The sequence below is a fragment of the Symphalangus syndactylus genome, chromosome X, assembly GCF_028878055.3.
Source record: "Symphalangus syndactylus isolate Jambi chromosome X, NHGRI_mSymSyn1-v2.1_pri, whole genome shotgun sequence".
Taxonomy (NCBI): Eukaryota; Metazoa; Chordata; class Mammalia; order Primates; family Hylobatidae; genus Symphalangus; species Symphalangus syndactylus.
In genome coordinates, this window is record NC_072447.2 from 149,400,175 (window position 1) to 149,418,049 (window position 17,875).

The following is a 17,875-nucleotide window of genomic DNA, read 5'->3' on the forward strand; positions in this document are numbered from 1 at the left end:
CACATTTTCTTAATCCAGTCTATCGTTGTTGGACATTTGGGTTGGTTCCAAGTCTTTGCTATTGTGAATAGTGCTGCAATAAACATACGTGTGCATGTGTCTTTATAGCAGCATGATTTATAGTCCTTTGGGTATATACCCAGTAATGGGATGGCTGGGTCAAATGGTATTTCTAGTTCTAGATCCCTGAGGAATCGCCACACTGACTTCCACAATGGTTGAACTAGTTTACAGTCCCACCAACAGTGTAAAAGTGTTCCTATTTCTCCACATCCTCTCCAGCACCTGTTGTTTCCTGACTTTTTAATGATGGCCATTCTAACTGGTGTGAGATGGTATCTCACTGTGGTTTTGATTCGCATTTCTCTGCTGGCCAGTGATGATGAGCATTTTTTCATGTGTTTTTTGGCTGCATAAATGTCTTCTTTTGAGAAGTGTCTGTTCAAATATCCCAATTTAAGTGAAAGAAGTTTCCAGATAGGACACAGAATAAGACATAACTAAAGGTTATATGGAAGAATGTTCTTTTAAATATAAACATGTAGATAGTTTAAAATTTAAAAGATGGAAACATATTTACCATAAAACCTCAAGTTAAAAAACAACTGGTTTGGCCACATTAATATAAGATGAAGTAGATTTTTTGTAAAAAAAAGAATAATACTAGGGAGAAACATGGATATTACATATGAATAAAAAACATCGGTTTACCCAGGAAACATAATGATCTTAAACGTTAGGCACCTACCAACACGTGTGGTGCTGCAGCTGCTCCCTGGCCGGTCATTTCAGAAACTGTAGTGACACTGAAAGTGAAGGAGAGATTTTTAATTCCTTAGTGCAATACTTTGGTGATAATTGGGGGGAAAAGTTAAAGCGATGCCATTAGTTGAAGAATCTTCTTTACTGGAAGATTGATCAGTGACTTTTCCTGTGGTAATAATAGGAAATGGACCCTCAGGAATATGCCTTTCTTATATGTTATCAGGCTACAGATCATATTTATCATCAGAAGCAATACTCCCAAATGCAATCTTAAATACTAAATTAGAAGAAGCAAGACATCTTTCCATTGTTGATCAGGACTTAGAATACTTGTCTGAGGGCCTTGAGGGCCGATCATCCAATCCAGTTGCAATACTTTTCGACACATTTCTTCATCCAGATGCTGACTTTGGGTATGATTATCCATCTGTTTTGCATTGGAAATTAGAGCAACATCATTATATCCCTCACTTAGTTCTTGGTAAAGGTCCACCTAGTGGGGCTTGGCATAATATGGAAGGCTCCATGTTGGCAATCAGCTTTGGAAGTTGGATGGAACTACCTGGACTCAAATTTAAGGACTGGGTATCAAGTAAACGAAGGAACCTAAAAGGGGGTAGAGTCATGCCAGAGGAAATAGCTCGCTACTATAAACATTATGTAAAAGTCATGGGTCTTCAGAAGAATTTCAGAGAGAATACTTACATAACTTCCGTATCAAGACTCTACAGAGATCAAGATGATGACAGTCAAGACAGAGATATTTCAACAAAGCACTTGCAGATAGAGAAGTCAAACCTTATCAAGAGAAACTGGGAAATTAGGGGTTATCAGCGAATAGCTGATGGTTCTCATGTTCCCTTCTGCCTCTTTGCTGAGAATGCAGCACTGGCAACTGGAACGTTGGATTCTCCTGCCCATCTGGAAATTGAAGGGGAAGATTTTCCTTTCGTGTTTCATTCAGTGCCTGAATTTGGAGCTGCTATAAACAGAGGAAATTTGTGTGGCAAAGTGGATCCAGTGTTAATTGTAGGTTCTGGGCTTACTGCCGCTGATGCAGTACTGTGTGCTTACAACAGTAATGTCCCTGTGATTCATGTGTTTCGCAGACAAGTAACTGATCCAAGCTTAATTTTCAAACAGCTTCCCAAAAAGCTGTATCCTGAATATCATAAAGTCTATCATATGATGTGTACTCAGTCATATTCTGTGGACTCAAATCTTTCATCTGATTATACCAGCTTTCCTCAGCACCATGTGCTTTCCTTTAAGCCGGACATGAAATGTGTTCTCCAAAGCGTTTCTGGATTGAAGAAAATATTTAAGCTGTCTGCAGCAGTAGTATTGATAGGTTCTCATCCTATTCTGTCTTTTCTGAAGGATCAAGGGTGTTACCTAGGCCTTAAGTCAAGCCAGCCAATCACATGTAAGGGTAATCCTGTGGAAATAGATACATATACCTATGAGTGTATTAAAGAAGCCAACCTTTTTGCATTGGGTCCTTTGGTTGGAGACAGTTTTGTTCGATTTTTAAAGGGAGGGGCACTGGGTGTTACATGCTGTTTAGCTACAAGACAGAAGAAAAAGCAGCATTTGTTTGTTGAAAGAGGAGGAGGAGATGGGATAGCTTAAAGCAAGTTTACAAGTAATTAAAATGGACAGTTGGCGGTTAAAGATTTTTAATAGTGGTTTTGCAGTGTACTGGCTTGAATTTTCTGGACTTGAGTTAACTGAAGGAGAGCCTCAAACTATAGTAACTTCATTTTTAAAAGTTACTAGAATTTGGTATCCTGATTTATATTGTAATGTTTCAAAGGTGCCACTGTCAGACAAATGGAAACACTGCCAACTTGGTGTATCTTAAGCTTTCATTTAACTAAAACATTCTTTTCTTCCAAAAAAAAAATTACATGAATGAAAAATGGATAATTGAAGAAGAAATAGACAAATCCACAATGATAGCTGAAGATCTCAAGACTCTTCCCTCAGTTACTGATAAGAACAAGTAGGAAGCACGTAAGTAAGGATATACAAGACTTAACAACCTCGTCAATGGATCTAACCTATTTGGCATTTGTAGATCAAGCTACACGATAGCACCAGACTATGCATTCTCTTTAAGTACACAGGTAACATTCACAAAGATAAACCATGATATGAGCCATAAAGCAAAAAGTTACAAAAATAGAAAATATAAAAATCATGTTCAGTAATATTTTAGAATGCTTAAAAAGAAACCAATGAACAAAAATAAAAATCTAACTAACAAAAAATCACTGACTCTACCAAATGCTGATGAAGATGTGGGGCACCATGGTTGATGGAACTGTGAAATGCTACATCTACTCAGGAAAAAAGTTCAACATTTCTTATAAAGTTAAATATATACTTGCTGTGAATTATATAACTCACTACTGGATGATGACAAGAAATAATAATGTAAATATACACAAAAATCTGTACAAGAATGTTTATTTTATTTTTATTATAATTTCCAAAGCTTAGGAAAAAACTGAAGTTTGTCAATTAGTGATTGGATTTTTAAAAATTCTGATAAATCCCTACAGTGGAATACTATTTAGCAGTGAATAGGAAGGAAGAAGTAGGTTCTGGCCAGAAGATAATAAGGTAAACATATCTGTACATAACATACAAGCATAGGAAGATTTTGAAATGTGGAAGGAAGAATGTGGCAGAATACAAAGGAGACTTTGGGACTTCAGGAACTACATGGCACTTATTTCCATGAGTTTTCTAATTAGCTTTCATATGTCTTAAAAGAGTACTACAGCAGTCTCCAATCTGGTACCAGCAACAGGCACAGGAAAAAAGAAAAATCTTGACGAAAAACCTATTTTCCTTAACCAAAAGACCAGAAAAAGGATGGCCCAACATAGCAGAGAACAATTTGCAACACCCATCCTATTCCCACCAAACACCAGAGAAAAAGCTTCTCTTCCAGACACACAATTTCAGTGAAATTGCCAAGAAGGCAGCTAATCTTGCACCCAGACCTGGACCCCACCAATATAGTCTGGATATTTGTTCCACCCAAATATCATGTTGGGATGTCATCCCAAGTGTTGGGGGCGGGGCCAAGTAGGAGCCTGTGAATCATGGGGCCAGATTCCTCATGGTTTGATGCTATCCTCTTGACAGTGAGTGAGTTTGCATGAGACCCGATAGTTTAAAAGTATGGAGCACCTCCCACCTCCTCTCTTGCTCCTGCTTTCACCATGTGATGTGCCTGCTCCTGCTTCACCTTTTAGCATTATTAGTAAAAGCTTCCTGAGGCCTCCCCAGAAGCCAAACGGATGTCAGCACCATGCTTCCTGTGCAGCCTGCAGAATCATGAAGCAATCAAATCTCTTTTTAAGAGAAATTACCCACCCTCAGGTATTTCTTCATAGCAATGCAAGAATGGCCCAGTATACATCCCAAATCAAGATGTAACTTTTTTTTGTCTTGATAGCGTTCCTGAAACTCAGGGGCAGTAGATCTTGCGTCTCCTGGCCGGTAGAAGTGGATTCTACTACAATTCTCCCAACAACAGAGTTGTGTGTGTAATGGCAATAGTACTCAGAGGCTAGATGAGCTTCTAAACTCCTATGGTAGCAATCAGACTTCATGAAGCTGTGCAAGGCAGTGTAATTATTCACCATTATGCTTCACCACCACTCATTTTTGTTAGTGGGGACCAGCAGAGAGCTGAGCTTCTACTCCCACCACACATCAATGAGACTGAACAAAACAGTTGTCTTGTTCGCTTTCTAATCATCCCTGGTGTTAGCGGAACCCACTGGGGAGCTGAACTGCTATACCTGCCTGATATCAGTGAGGCAGAATGGGGTGTTAAAAGATGGGGTTTATTAGCACTCCACTTTCTTCCTTCCCCACCTTTGGTGTCAGCTGTATTCACTAGGGTGTTTAGCTTCCAGAACCAAAAATTATTGGTAAGTAATATTCTGTGGTATAGATGTACCACAGTTTGTTTAAATATTCATTTACCTGAGACTGGAACTGATCTCAACAAAGCAGTGAGAGTCAGCCCTTTACTTATCTCCTTCTTGGGGACAGAAGGACACATCAGGGAGCTGAACTTACACTCCTATTTGGAGGCCCGGTGGTGGTATGTGTTAGTGACCCGCTTTCACTGAGATGATATCAGCAAGGCTGAGCAGAGTGCTGAGCCTTTCCTCCATGTGTCTTTAATAAGACAGTGGGAGTCAGCATTCAGATTTGGTCAGAGTGGTGTTGGTAAGGCCCATCCAATAATTGAACATGCACAAAATCAACAGGGGCCAACATAACATGAATCACATGTTGAGGCTAACTGACAACAACTTTAAATCAGCCATCACAAAAACACTTCAATGAGCAACTACTAATTTTAAAGAACCTCACAAAAAAGATGTTATAAAGAACAAATGAGAATTATAGAAGTGAAAAATACAGTAACCGAAATTAGAAAAAAAAAAAAAAACTCACTGAATAGGCTCATCTATCAAGTTGCTGTGTGCATCATAGTTATTTCTGTTTATTTGTTTGTTTGTTTTATTGGTAAGTAATATTCTGTGCTATAGATGTGCCACAGTTTGTTTAAATATTCATTTATTGGAGAATAGTTGTTTCCAACTTTAGATTATTATTAATACAGTACAACTGGTATAGGTTTTTCTATGAAGTTACATTTTCTTTCTTTTTGGAATAAGTGCTGAAGAAGAAAATTGCTAGATCACATAGTGATGGCATGTTAAGTTTTGTAAGAAACTGTCATACACCTTTCCTGTTGGGAGTACGATTTGACAAGCCCACCAGCAATCTAAGAGTGCTACAATTTCTTTGCATTCTCACCAGCATTTGTTGTTATCATTGTGTCAATTTGTAATGTATTTATGGATTATTATAATGCACATGATCACATTGGTGTTTACATCTGTATTTCTCCGATGGTTGTTATTGCTGAACATCTTTTTATGTGCCAATTTTCTATTTTTGTAACCCCTTCGTTGAAATGTGTATTCATGCCTGCTGCCAATTTTCTTTCCTTTTTTGATGTTTGCAGGTTCAGGTTTTAATTAACTTGACCACAAAGCACAGGTTTCCAGGTTCACATAAATACATTTTTATTTTATAATTAATTTTTCCTTCTCTTAAACATTTTGGATAGGATTGACAGGACAAAATCTTTCCTGTTTGAGCAACAGCTTTCTTAAAAGTACCTTGTTGTCTTTTTTTAATGGTTGATCACATATATATATATATATATATATATATATATATATATATATACACACACACACATATGTATAGTATTTTCTATATATAGTATATATTTTCATATATATATACCATATGTACTCTATACTACATATATTTCTATATATATACTATATACTACACATACATAGTATTTTCTATATTTACTGTGTGTGTGTGTGTGTGTGTGTGTGTGTGTGAAGTATTTTCTTCCTCCTACCCACCAGCCACTAGCCTTGTTGCCTCCTAAATCTCAGCGATTTTTCTACAGTTAAATCATGTTTTTAATTTTAGTATTAACACAGATCCACTTTGTTGGTTTCTCTAAATGGTATTTTTTTCTTTTGTGTGTTATTACAGTCCATTTTGGCTTTTGTTTCTTTCTTTTGAAATAAATATGGGTGCTCTATGTGTCCCCTACTTACAAAATGCTGGATGTGGGATTTGAATCTTTGGCATTAGGATGTTCCATCAGGGGCTTATATGTACGCATTTTCCCCCCTTGTACAAAGGTTTTGGTCTGCTTTATGACAGAAAGATTAAAATTTCTCCATTCTATCACTTTGTCCATCTTTGGTTTTATAATATATACAATCAAGCATTATATTGATAATTTATCACAACAACCATACTACCTCCAAACTTTATTAAAAACTACCTCCCACATACCCTGAACTTTGTTTCTGGTAAATAACTTTATCCTGGATTTCTTTGTTATATCTGTCTGACAGAGTATTACAACAGAGTTCCTTCCTCGTAGCATACTATACAACATGTGAATGTTAACAATATGATTAGCCTGTAGTTGTAGGTAAAGAACATTAAATTCTGAAGCTCCTTGTCATAGATTCACCTGATATTTTCAAATTTATAATCATAAAAGCCTAGAGGAAATTTTACAGCCACCCTGTACTGGTTTCTGGGGAATTTTTTCTGTGTTCAGCAGCACATCAATAGTCTCTGGCTTATCCACTCCTTAGACAATCAGAAAAAGAATAGCAATCATAATTGATAATGAAGAATGCCTAGCCAATCACTTCAAACTGACATCACTAGAAAGGTTCTTGCCATCTCTCCTCACCCAGGCTCTGGCCCATTAGTAGTACTTGAGGAGACAGAATAGTACTCTGAAAATTAATCATTCCATCGGCCATATCCCTTTTACACAAGCTTCTGGAATCATGTGTGCCAACATACTTCTGAGCTGCATAATTCATGGCTATACTATTTAAATAAGCATGAGGGAAATGATAGTGGTAAGTCCTCTCAAACAACAGAACTTAATACTGAAGCTAGGTTCTACAAGGACCCAGGCCAGTGTGCAGATGTCTGGAGGGAACATCTAATCGAGAATATGGGAGTAGTGTATCTCTTTAGTAACATTGTTTACTTCATCTTTTATTGATGTTGATCTATTAATGTGATACTGTACTATGTTTATAGCAGACATTACCATCAGGAGAATCTGGGTGAACGGTATAAGACATCTCTATTTCTCACAGTTGCCTGTAAATCTACAACTATCATGAAAAAATAAAATTCAAGCTACTTTGAAGTATCATTTTAGTGCTGATACTCAACAAAAATAATAAAAAATAACATAAAAAAGAATATAATACTGATGTATGCAACAACATCATTGATGTCACTCAAAATTATGCTGAATGGAAGAAGCTAGATAAAATTAAGTACATAATCTGATCCCATTAATATGCAACTCTAGAATTGTAAACTAACCCGTAGAGGCAGAAGGCAGATCAGTGATTGGGAATTGGGAAGAAGTGGGAGGAAAAAACACAAGGTGGCAAAAAAAAAAAAAAGGAAAAGAAAAGAAAACACCTGATTTGGTGATGGATAATGTTCTTATTTGAATTGTGGCGATGGTTTCACAGGTGTATATGTGCCAACTCTAATTAATTGTATATTATAGTCAATTATATCTCAATAAAGCTGTTTAAAACAAAACCAAAAGATGCCGGACACTAGGACCAAAGTGTGAAGTATTTGAAGAAAAAAAGTCTTCTACCTTTGACCTAATTAGTGTATTTAAAACCAAATGAGGAATGCTTTTTAATGCCCCCTCCTCAGTAGAACACATTTTCAGTAATAACCACAAATTAAAACAAGAAATAATAAGGATTAATAAAGATATATGGTGTGTTTCTAGTGAGCATTATATATATGCATATATGTGTTAGTAAAAGTAAAATATAAAATGGTATTTTAAGAAAACCAAAAATAATGCAAAAGGGACAAATTAGTCAATTAATAAATTATCCAAATATGTAACATTCGATTTCCTTGAATTGGTCTGCAGTTTTAAAATAACTATTAAACAATTAAAGAAGAATAAATTTTACTTTTAAAGATATAGTTCAAATTTACAAAGTATTTTTTTGTTTAAATGAAGATTTGAACTTCTCAAACAAACATTTATACCTTGCCATTCATACTTTGTTTTATTAACTAAGGCATCATCCAAAGAAGTCATCACATGGAATGACAGCACATGAAAAACTCAGATTATTTATTCCTTTATTTTAAAATCAATCACTGTACTATTATTGTTTTAGAAATATTGTTTAAATGCTGGTGTATGTGTGTCATACAGGACCATGGATTATGGCCTAAAGTGCACTGCAAGAAATACCACATCCTTAGGAGCTTGCTTTAGAAAGAAACAGCAACAACTGTGTCAGGTGATATCTGAGGCCAATGTTATAACAGGAAATTATCTGCATTAATTTCCTTGTAGAATACAATAAGTATTCATTAAAATATAATGAGAAATTGTGCTGTTTTTAGACCACTCCCATAGACACATGATTAAAACGTATTGACCACAGCAATCTTTTAAAAAGTAGACCAACAAAACAAAATATTTTTGGGAAGGAAAGATAGTTGTTCTAAGAAGCTGGACTGGAAAAAAAAAAGAGTACATATCTTATGATTCCATTCTTATAAACCTCCAGAAAATAGAAACAGATAGTGACAGAAAGCAAATTAGTGGGTTTTTTTTTAGAATGATGGTAAAGGTAGGGGCAGGGAAGAATTGCCAAAGGGCATGAGAAAACTTTAGGGGGTCATGGGTATGTTCACTCTTATAGTTGTGATGGTTTAACAAGTGCAGATGTGACAAAACTCATCAAACTGTATACTTTTTAAGCATGTGCAGTTTGTCATATGTCAATTACACTTCAGTAAAGCTGCTGAAAAATGATATTCTCTTTAGGGATAAAAACAACTTTGGAAAAATAAAAATAAAAGATGGAGAGAGAGAGAGAGCTATCTTGTTTTAAAATTCTCTGTAGACAATGCTCTCATTCACTGCCTGCACTAGAGGTAGACCACTCCCATTGCCCTGCTCCTCCCTAAGTTTTTTAAGAAGGTGGGCTAGTCAGTGTTGGATTTGTGGCATCTAGTAACCATTATTTCAGGTGCTGCTGGTAACTTTCAGAGATATTTGGCCCTTTGAAGGGCATTTAGTTGCTTATATCATAGTGTGGGGTGTACCTCATACCTACCATTATGAGGTAGATGGCCGGCCTGCAGGTTATTTCTATGTCTGTTTTTGGGGATAGTACTGCCACCCACACACACACTTCACACCATACAGATTCTGACAATCAATACACTGAAGTCAGGTCCCTCTTTCCCCACCAAAACACACACAGATAGAAACACCAACCCCTTTAACTCTTTGTGTATTAAAGTGTTCAGGAAATTTATCTTCAGTGCTTAGTCCTGAGCCAGTCCTTATCCCCCAGTTTCCAGCTGTGGACCTGTTGGCCTGGCCTCAAACCCCACAGAAGCCACCTCCCTGCCTTCTCACACACACCTCCCTCTTCCTGTCACTCCTTCCTTCCCCACCATCAGAGAAGTCACAGGGACATATCCTTTTGATTCAGGTTTATTTTATTTTCATGGTTTTAACCTGTTGGTGTAGAATTCACTGACTGTATGATTGATGACTTTTCAGTGGCAGACCTCTAGAGACATCACAGAGCTGAGGTCTCTCTTTGGTCTTTGTCAGCCTCTTCTTTCTTCATTTTTGGTCTTCTAGCTTTCTTAGGTTTTCTTGCAGGGGTGTTAGTTTCACAGGCTTTTTTGCTCGAGCTCCCTCGAAGGGGTCTTTTCGCCTTCATGGTGGTCTTTAGGCCCTGTAGGGAGATCACAGTCAGGCCAGAGGGCATTAGTTTTGGGAAAGAAGGTGGGAAATGCATAGGAATAGGCTTCATGAGAAGGGTGTGAGTTGAGGAGAGGGTTTGAGTGAGGCAAGGAAAGGATAGGAGTCTTGGGGTGGTGGAATCAGTGGGGCAAAGAGAAGGGGCTTGGTCAGGATCATCATCTCACCTTAATGCCACTTCTGGGTCTTTGTTGACAGGGAGTCTTCCCCTTCTTCCTCCCTTTGGTACTTGAGGTTGATGGGCCCTGTTTGTCCACATCTTCTTTAGGCTTCTGGGGTTCACTGGTCACCTTTGCCATACTGAAGTGTCCCAGTGGTCTACTCAGAGCTCCTGATCTGAGTATCCTATGTATATCCCTCCCAGCACAATGAGGGGCCACACCCTTCAACTTTGATTGGTCAGCAAGGCACTCTCCCAGCCAATGAGAGCTAAGGGACACTAAGACATCACAAAGCACTACTCTTGTCACCTCTGTGTGGGGGGGGGAGGTACCTGGGGAGTCTTAGTCATCAGAATGTACCACTCCTGCCACCTCTGTTTTGGGTGGGGGGGTGATATAAAGGCAAGGATAGCCTGGTGGTAGAAAAGAGGCTTTTCTATAACAGCCTCTTCTATGCCTTCCCAACATGAACTACCACCCCTCCTCATATACCCATGTTCAATTGTGGTGGCCCACATAGCAGACAGTTTCCTTTAATCTATTCCCCAAGGCCACACCTACTCATTGGTTTATTGTGAAGTCTCCCTCCCTAAGTCATTAGCTGTTATTTTTGATATTTTACCTAAAATCCCTCTAAAAACAATATGGCTATCTTTCAATGTCAGTGGAGAGGTGAGTAATTCTACAAACAAAAGACAGTTCCCACAAATAAACATCTTTCTACCTATCACATTTGGCATTAAAGGCAGCTTATTTTCATTAATTTCTCTAGCCCTGCAATTGATAGGGATTAGAATTAACTGTCTATTTATGAAGGTTGCTTTTATCTTTACTTTTATCCTATTCTTGGACTCTGACCACATTATCATTATTGATTTTTGAAAGGTTATTTCTCTATTTTATTGGATTTTTCTTTCTACCTTCCTAGTTTCTTTTACTAATTTCTTTCCCACCAAAAGACACCTACATGTGACACATGTGATGTGTTTGAATGATTTGCTTTCCTATGTTTTTATTCTTGTTAAACATATCGCTTTGTTAAATATGTGCATGTGTGAAAGTGTAACATTTTACTTAAGCTGCTATATGCATCTCTTGTTCATTGCTTTTAATGTTGCATCGTGCTTGTTCATTTTCTTCCCTCTTTGAGTGTAACCTATGTTGATGCTGTTCCTTACTGCTACTAATGATGCCGCTATAAAACTCGTTAGTAGCTCATGACCCTTTGTAGAATTCTGCCTATACTTCTTTAAGGTGTATGTTTAGGAACAGAATTTCTAGGTAATAGACATATATAATTGTCTTAGTCATTTCAGGCTGCTACAAAAGAATCCTATAGACTGGGTAGCTTAAACAATAAACATTTATTTATCACAGCTGTAAAGGTTGGAACTGAAAAATCAGGGTGTCTCTGGTACCAATTTACTGTATTAGTCCATTTTCATGCTGCTCATGAAGACATACCCAAGACTGGGAAATTTAGAAAATAAAGCAGTTTAATAAGCTTACAGTTCCACGTGGCTGGTTGCCTCACAATTATGGCACAAGTTGAAAGGCACGTCTCACATGGTGACAGGCAAGAGACTTATTAAATTACAAATTCATTCTCTTTGTTAGTTGCAGGACTAATTATATCGCCTATATAATTTTATTAAATTTATTTTTGGTAGTTTGTGTTTTTCTAACGAATTGATCAATTTTTTCTATATTTTTGAATTTATGAGCATACAGTTATTCACATTATTCTCTTATCCATTCAATGCCTGTAAAATCTGTAATGCTATTTCCTGTTTCATCCCTGATATTGTTTATTCGTTGTCTTCTTTTTTTTTAAGCTGTCAGTTGTGCTTAAGTTTTATCAATTTTGTTGACGGTTTTAAAGAAATAGCTTTTGGTTTCATTGATTTTCATATTTTATTCCTGCTTTTAATTTCATTGATTTTTGTTTTTATCTCTATGATTTACTTCCTTCTGTTTGCTTTGGGTTTATTTTTCTCTTCCTTTTCTATATTCTTTAGGTAAGAAATTAGGTCTCCAATTTCAGACATTTCCTTGTTTCTAATGTAAGAATTTAATGGTGTAAATTTCTCTCTCAGTACAACTTTAGCTGTATTCCACATGTTTTAACATGTATATTTTCATTTTTACTTAGTTCACATATTTTTTATTTCCCTTGAGACTACTTCTTCACCCATGAATTATTATGAATTATTTAGAAATGCATAATTTAATTTCCAATTGTTTAGTTTTTTGTATTTTGTTATAGTTGCTGCTTTGATTCCATTTTGGTCATAGAATGTGTTGTCTACACAACACATTTCAATTCTTTTAATTATTTATCAACAATTTCAATTATTTTAAGTTTGGTAAGGTTTGTTTTGTAGTCCATCACATGGTCTATCTTGGTACATGTTCTGTGGACACATGAAACAAATATATATATTCTGCTGCTGTTCAATGAACTGTCTTATATGTGTCAATTAGATACTGTTGATTGTTGCATTTTTCAGCTATTCTATTATTGAGGATATTATGTCTAGAATTTCTGTCAGTTGCTGAGTGTTTAAATCCAACTATAATTGTAAATAAGTCTATTTCTTCATTCATCTCTATTAGTTTTTGCTTCATGTATTTGAAAGCTCTATTGTTTGGTTGATACACAGTCAGTATAGGTATATATTTGTGGTGGATTGATACTTGCATAATCATGTAAAGTCCTTCTTTGCCTTTATTTATTGTCTTTGCTGTGATCTCTACTTTATATCATATTAATATAACTATTCCTACTTTCTATTTTTAATCGTGGTAAAATACACCTAACATCAAATTTCTATCTGAACCAATTTTTATTGTACAATATTGTACAATTCCGTTGTGTTAAGTATATTCACACAACGGATCCAAGAACTATTGTCATATTGCAAAACTGAAACTCTATACCCATTACACAACTCCTCAATTCCTCCTCTTCTAGACCCTGACAAAAACCATTCTACTTTTTGTCTCTTTGAATTTAACTAGTCTAGCTACCTCATATAATTATAATTTTATAGTGTTTGTCTTTTTGTGACTGGCTTATTTTATCTAGCATAATGCTCTCAAGGTTCATTTATGTATAATGCCAGAATTTTATTCTTTGAAAAGGCTGAATAATATTTTACTGTATGTATATACTTCAATTTGTCTATCTATTGATGAACCCTTGGGTTGCTTCTACTTTTTGCCTATTGTAAGGTTGCTATGAACATGGGTGTACTGATATATCTTCAAGACTCTGCTTTTAATTGTGTTGAGTATATACCCAGAAGAGGAATTGCTGGCTCATGTGAGAATTCTATTTTTACTTTTCGAGGAACTACCATACCGTTTTTCATAGTTGCCACACCATTTTACATTACTACCAACAATGCACAAAGGTTCCAGTTTTTCTACTTCTTTGTCGGCACTTTTAATTTTCTGTTACTTTGATAGTAGCAATCCTAATGGTTATAAAGTGGTATCTCATTGTGATTTTTATTTGTATTGACTTAATAATTGGTACTGTTCAGAATCTTTTAGTGTGTTTATTGGTTGTTTGTATATTTTATTTCCAGAAATGTCTATTTAATTCCTTTGCCTGTTTTTAAGTGAGGTTGTATTTCATCGTTAAGTTGGAGTTCTTTTCATACTCTGGATATTAACCCCTCATCAGTTACATGCTTTGCAAATTTTTCCCCTATACAGCAGGTTGTCTTTCGCTCTGTTGATTGTATTCCTTGATACACTTAAGGTTCTTAATTGTCATACACACTCAAATTTATCTATTTTTTTGTTGTCCTTTATTTTTGTGGAAGAGCAAAAAACTTCATATCTAATAACAGAAGCTTTTCCTCTAACTTTTCTTCTAAGGGGTTTACAGTTTTAGCACATACATTTAAGTCTTTCATCAATTTTCAGTTGATTTTTTTATAGAGTAAGGGTCCAACTTCATTCTTTTGCATGTGAATATCCAACTTTCTCAACATCATTTATTGAAAAGACTGTCTTTCCCCATTAAGTGGTCTTAGCACCCTTGTCAAAAATAACTTGACCATATATATGGAAGTTTATTTCTGGCCTTTCTATTCCATTTCACTGGTCTATAAGACTTCCTTTATGCCAATACCACACTGTTAAATTACTGTAACTCTGTAATAAGTTTTAACATGAGGAAGTGTGACATCTCCAGCTTTTTCTCAAAATTGATTTGACTATTAAGGATCCCTTTAGATTCCATATAAATTTTAGAATAAATTTGGTATTTAAAAAATCATTGGAAAATTTGATAGGAATTACATTAAATTTGTAGATCTCTTTTGCTGGCATTTCCATCTTAACCACATTAATTATTCAACTCATGAACATGAATGTCTTTCCATTTATTTGTGTCTTCCTTAATTTGGGGGGTCAATATTTTGCAGTTTTCAGTGTAAAAGTATTTTGCCTCCTTGGTGAAGTTTATTTCTAAGTATTTTTTTCATGCTATTATGAAATGGAATTGTTTCCTTAATTTCTTTTTCTTATTGTTGATTATGGACATAGAGAAATGCACCAAATTTTTTCAAGCTGATTTTATGTTCTGCAACTTCACTGAATTTGTTGATTCATTCTAAAAGAGTTTTTGTGTGGCATTTTTAATGTTCTCCATGTACAAGATCGTGTAGTCTTAGAAGAAAGATACTCTTACTTTTTCCTTTCCTATTTGGATACCTTTCCTTTCTTCTTCTTATCCAATTGCTAGTCACTCTTGCTTTTTAAAATTAATATATTCAAGGCACATATTTTCCATTATTTTACTTTCATTCTATCAATGTCACATAGTGTGTTTATTTTAGACAGCATAATTTTTTTTTCTTTGAGACAGACGTGAGATTTTTTTGCCCAGGCTGGAGTGCAGTGGCCCAATCTCAGCTCACTGCAGCCTTCGCCTCCTGGGTTCAAGCAATTCTCCTGTCTCAGCCTCTCAAATAGCTGAGACTACAAGCACTCACCACCACGCCTGGTTAATTTTTGTATTTTTAGTAGATATGAGTTTCATCATGCTGGCCAGGCTGGTCTCGAACTCTTGACCTCACGTGATCCGCCTGCCTTGGCCTCCCAAAGTGCTGGAATTACAGGCATGAGCTAACGTGTTAGGCCGGACAGCATATTGTTGAATTATTTTTCATCCACACAATTAGTTTATGTATTTTAATTACTATACAAAGACTATTTACTTTTAAGGTAATTATTTATATTGATAGTAAAGCTAAAGTGTGTCATTTTATTTATTTGCTTTCTCTTTATGTTCCCTGCTTGTCATTCTTCCATTTTTCTTTGCATACCTTCCTGAGACTTACCTGATATTTTTTAGAGTTGTATCTTGACTGACTTACAGTGTTTTTGAGTATATCACGTTGTATAGTTTTCTTAGTTGTTACACTAGATATTACAATATGTAGTTAATAACAGTCTACAGGTATCAACATTTTACCACTTTGAGTGAAGTGTAAAATCCTTACTTGATTTACATCTGTTTATCCTCCAACATTAAAAATATAATCATATGAAGTCTTCATATACATTGAGCAATATGTGAAATATTGCTTTAATTTTTGCTTCACCATAAAATATAAGTTAAGAAACTCTCAAAGGCAAGGATATTATATGATATTTATGCCCATTTTTATTTATGTTGATGTTTTTTCTTTTTGAAGTTCCCAGCCTTCTTTTATCATTTTCTATTTTATAGATCTTCCTTTAGCCAATCTTTAAGAGTAGATTTGCTAGCAAAAACATATAGTTTTTCCTCATCTGACAATATCTTATATTCCCCTTTATTCTAGAAGAATATTTTTGCTGGAAACAGAATTTATACTTGGCAATTTTTACAACACCTGAAATGCCCAGTTCCACTTCAAACTGGCCTTCATAGTTTTAGAAGAGAAATTCATTGTCATTCAAATGTCTGTGTTCCCATAATAATGTGTCTTTTGTCTCTGGCTGCCCTGAAGAGTTTTTCTTTGTCTATAGATTTGAAACCGTAAATGATGATATGTCTTGGAATGTTTTTGTGTGTGTTTATTCTATTTGGACTTCTCCTAGACTCCTGAATCTGCAGGTTTATGTGTCCCTGTAGATTTGAGAAGGTATATGCATTATTTCTTCAAACACTTTTTTGGTTCCACTTTGTCTCTGATCTCTTTTTGAGATACTGATGATATAAATTTCGCTTTATTGTTATCCCACAGGGTGCTGAGTAGCTTTTCATTTTTGTTTGTAATTTGTTTTCTTTCTGTTTCTCCAATTGGGTAAATACAATTGATCTGTCCTCAAGTTCACTGATCCTTTCCTTGTCATCTTGACTCTGGATGAGCCCATTCAGTGAGGTTTTTATTTTTTTTTTCTAATTTCAGTTATGGTATTTTTCACTTCTATAATTTTCATTTGTTTTTTATAACATCTTTTTGTGGAATTCTTTAAAATTAGTAGCTGTTTGTTGAAGTATTTTTGTAATGGCTGATTTAAAGTTGTTGTCAGTTAGCCTCAACATATGATTCATGTTATGTTGGCCCCTGTTGATTTTGTGCATGTTCAATTACTGGATGGGCCCTACCAACACCACTCACCAAATCTGAATGCTGACTCCCACTGTCTTATTAAAGACACATGGAGGAAAGGCTCAGCTCTCTGCTCAGCCTTGCTGATATCATCTCAGTGAAAGTGGGTCACTAACTCATACCAACACCTTGCCTCCAAATAGGAGTGTAAGTTCAGCACCCTGATGTGTCCTTCTGTCCCCAAGAAGGAGATAAGTAAAGGGCTGACTCTCATTGCTTTGTTGCTGCTTTTTGCTTGTGGAAGCTAAACACCCCAGTGAGCACAGCTGATACCAAGGGAGGGGAAGGAAGAAAGTGGAGTGCTAATAAACCCCATCTTTTAACACCCCATTCTGACAGCACTGATATCAGGCAGGTATAGCAGTTCAGCTCCCCAGTGGGTTCCACTAACACCAGGGATGATTAGAAAGCGAACAAGTCAACTGTTTTGTTCAGTCTCATTGATGTGTGGTGGGAGTAGAAGTTCAGCTCTCTGCTGGTCCCCACTAACAAAAATGAGTGGTGGTGAAGTATGATGGTGAATAATTGCACTGCCTTGCACAGCTTCATGAAGTCTGATTGCTACCATATGAGTTTAGAAGCTCATCTAGCCTCTGAGTACTATTGCCATTACACACACAACTCTGTTGTTGGGAGAATTGTAGTAGAATCCACTTCTACCGGCCAGGAGATGCAAGATCTACTGCCCCTGAGTTTCAGGAACACTATCAAGACAAAAACAAATCACATCTTGATTTGGCATGTATATTGGGCCATTCTTGCATTGCTATGAAGAAATACCTGAGGGTGGGTAATTTATCTTAAAAAGAGGATTGATTGGTTCTTGATTCTGCAGGCTGCACAGGAAGCATGGTGCTGACATCCGTTTGGCTTCTGGGGAGGCCTCA

At 36.0% G+C, this 17,875-nt stretch overlaps 2 protein-coding genes across 2 annotated transcripts; one reads left to right on the forward strand and one right to left on the reverse strand.

Moving 5' to 3' along the window:
- Window positions 1–760: 760 nt before the first annotated feature.
- Window positions 761–2,553, forward strand: LOC129475847 (oxidative stress-induced growth inhibitor 2-like). The gene is given in 1 exon segment (XM_055268250.2): window positions 761–2,553. A coding segment is annotated over 1 exon segment (1,518 nt). The 5' UTR covers window positions 761–879; the 3' UTR covers window positions 2,398–2,553.
- A 7,368-nt stretch (window positions 2,554–9,921) lies between these two features.
- LOC129476403 (uncharacterized protein CXorf51A-like) lies at window positions 9,922–10,562 on the reverse strand. Its single transcript, XM_055269352.2, has 2 exons — window positions 10,378–10,562; window positions 9,922–10,184 (listed from the first exon to the last, which is right to left on the reverse strand). The coding sequence occupies exons 1-2, from the start codon at window positions 10,507–10,509 to the stop codon at window positions 10,023–10,025; spliced, it is 294 nt and encodes a 97-aa protein (XP_055125327.1). The 5' UTR covers window positions 10,510–10,562; the 3' UTR covers window positions 9,922–10,022.
- Between the last annotated feature and the right edge of the window lie 7,313 nt (window positions 10,563–17,875).

What these genes read in the sequence shown, in the direction of transcription:
- LOC129476403 (XM_055269352.2), bottom strand. Translation starts at nt 10,509, where the DNA reads ATGGCAAAGGTGACCAGTGAACCCCAGAAGCCTAAAGAAGATGTGGAC. An exon ending in GACCCAGAAGTGGCATTAAG is followed by an intron (nt 10,185 to 10,377) that starts GTGAGATGATGA and finishes ATCTCCCTACAG; the next exon opens with GGCCTAAAGACCACCATGAA.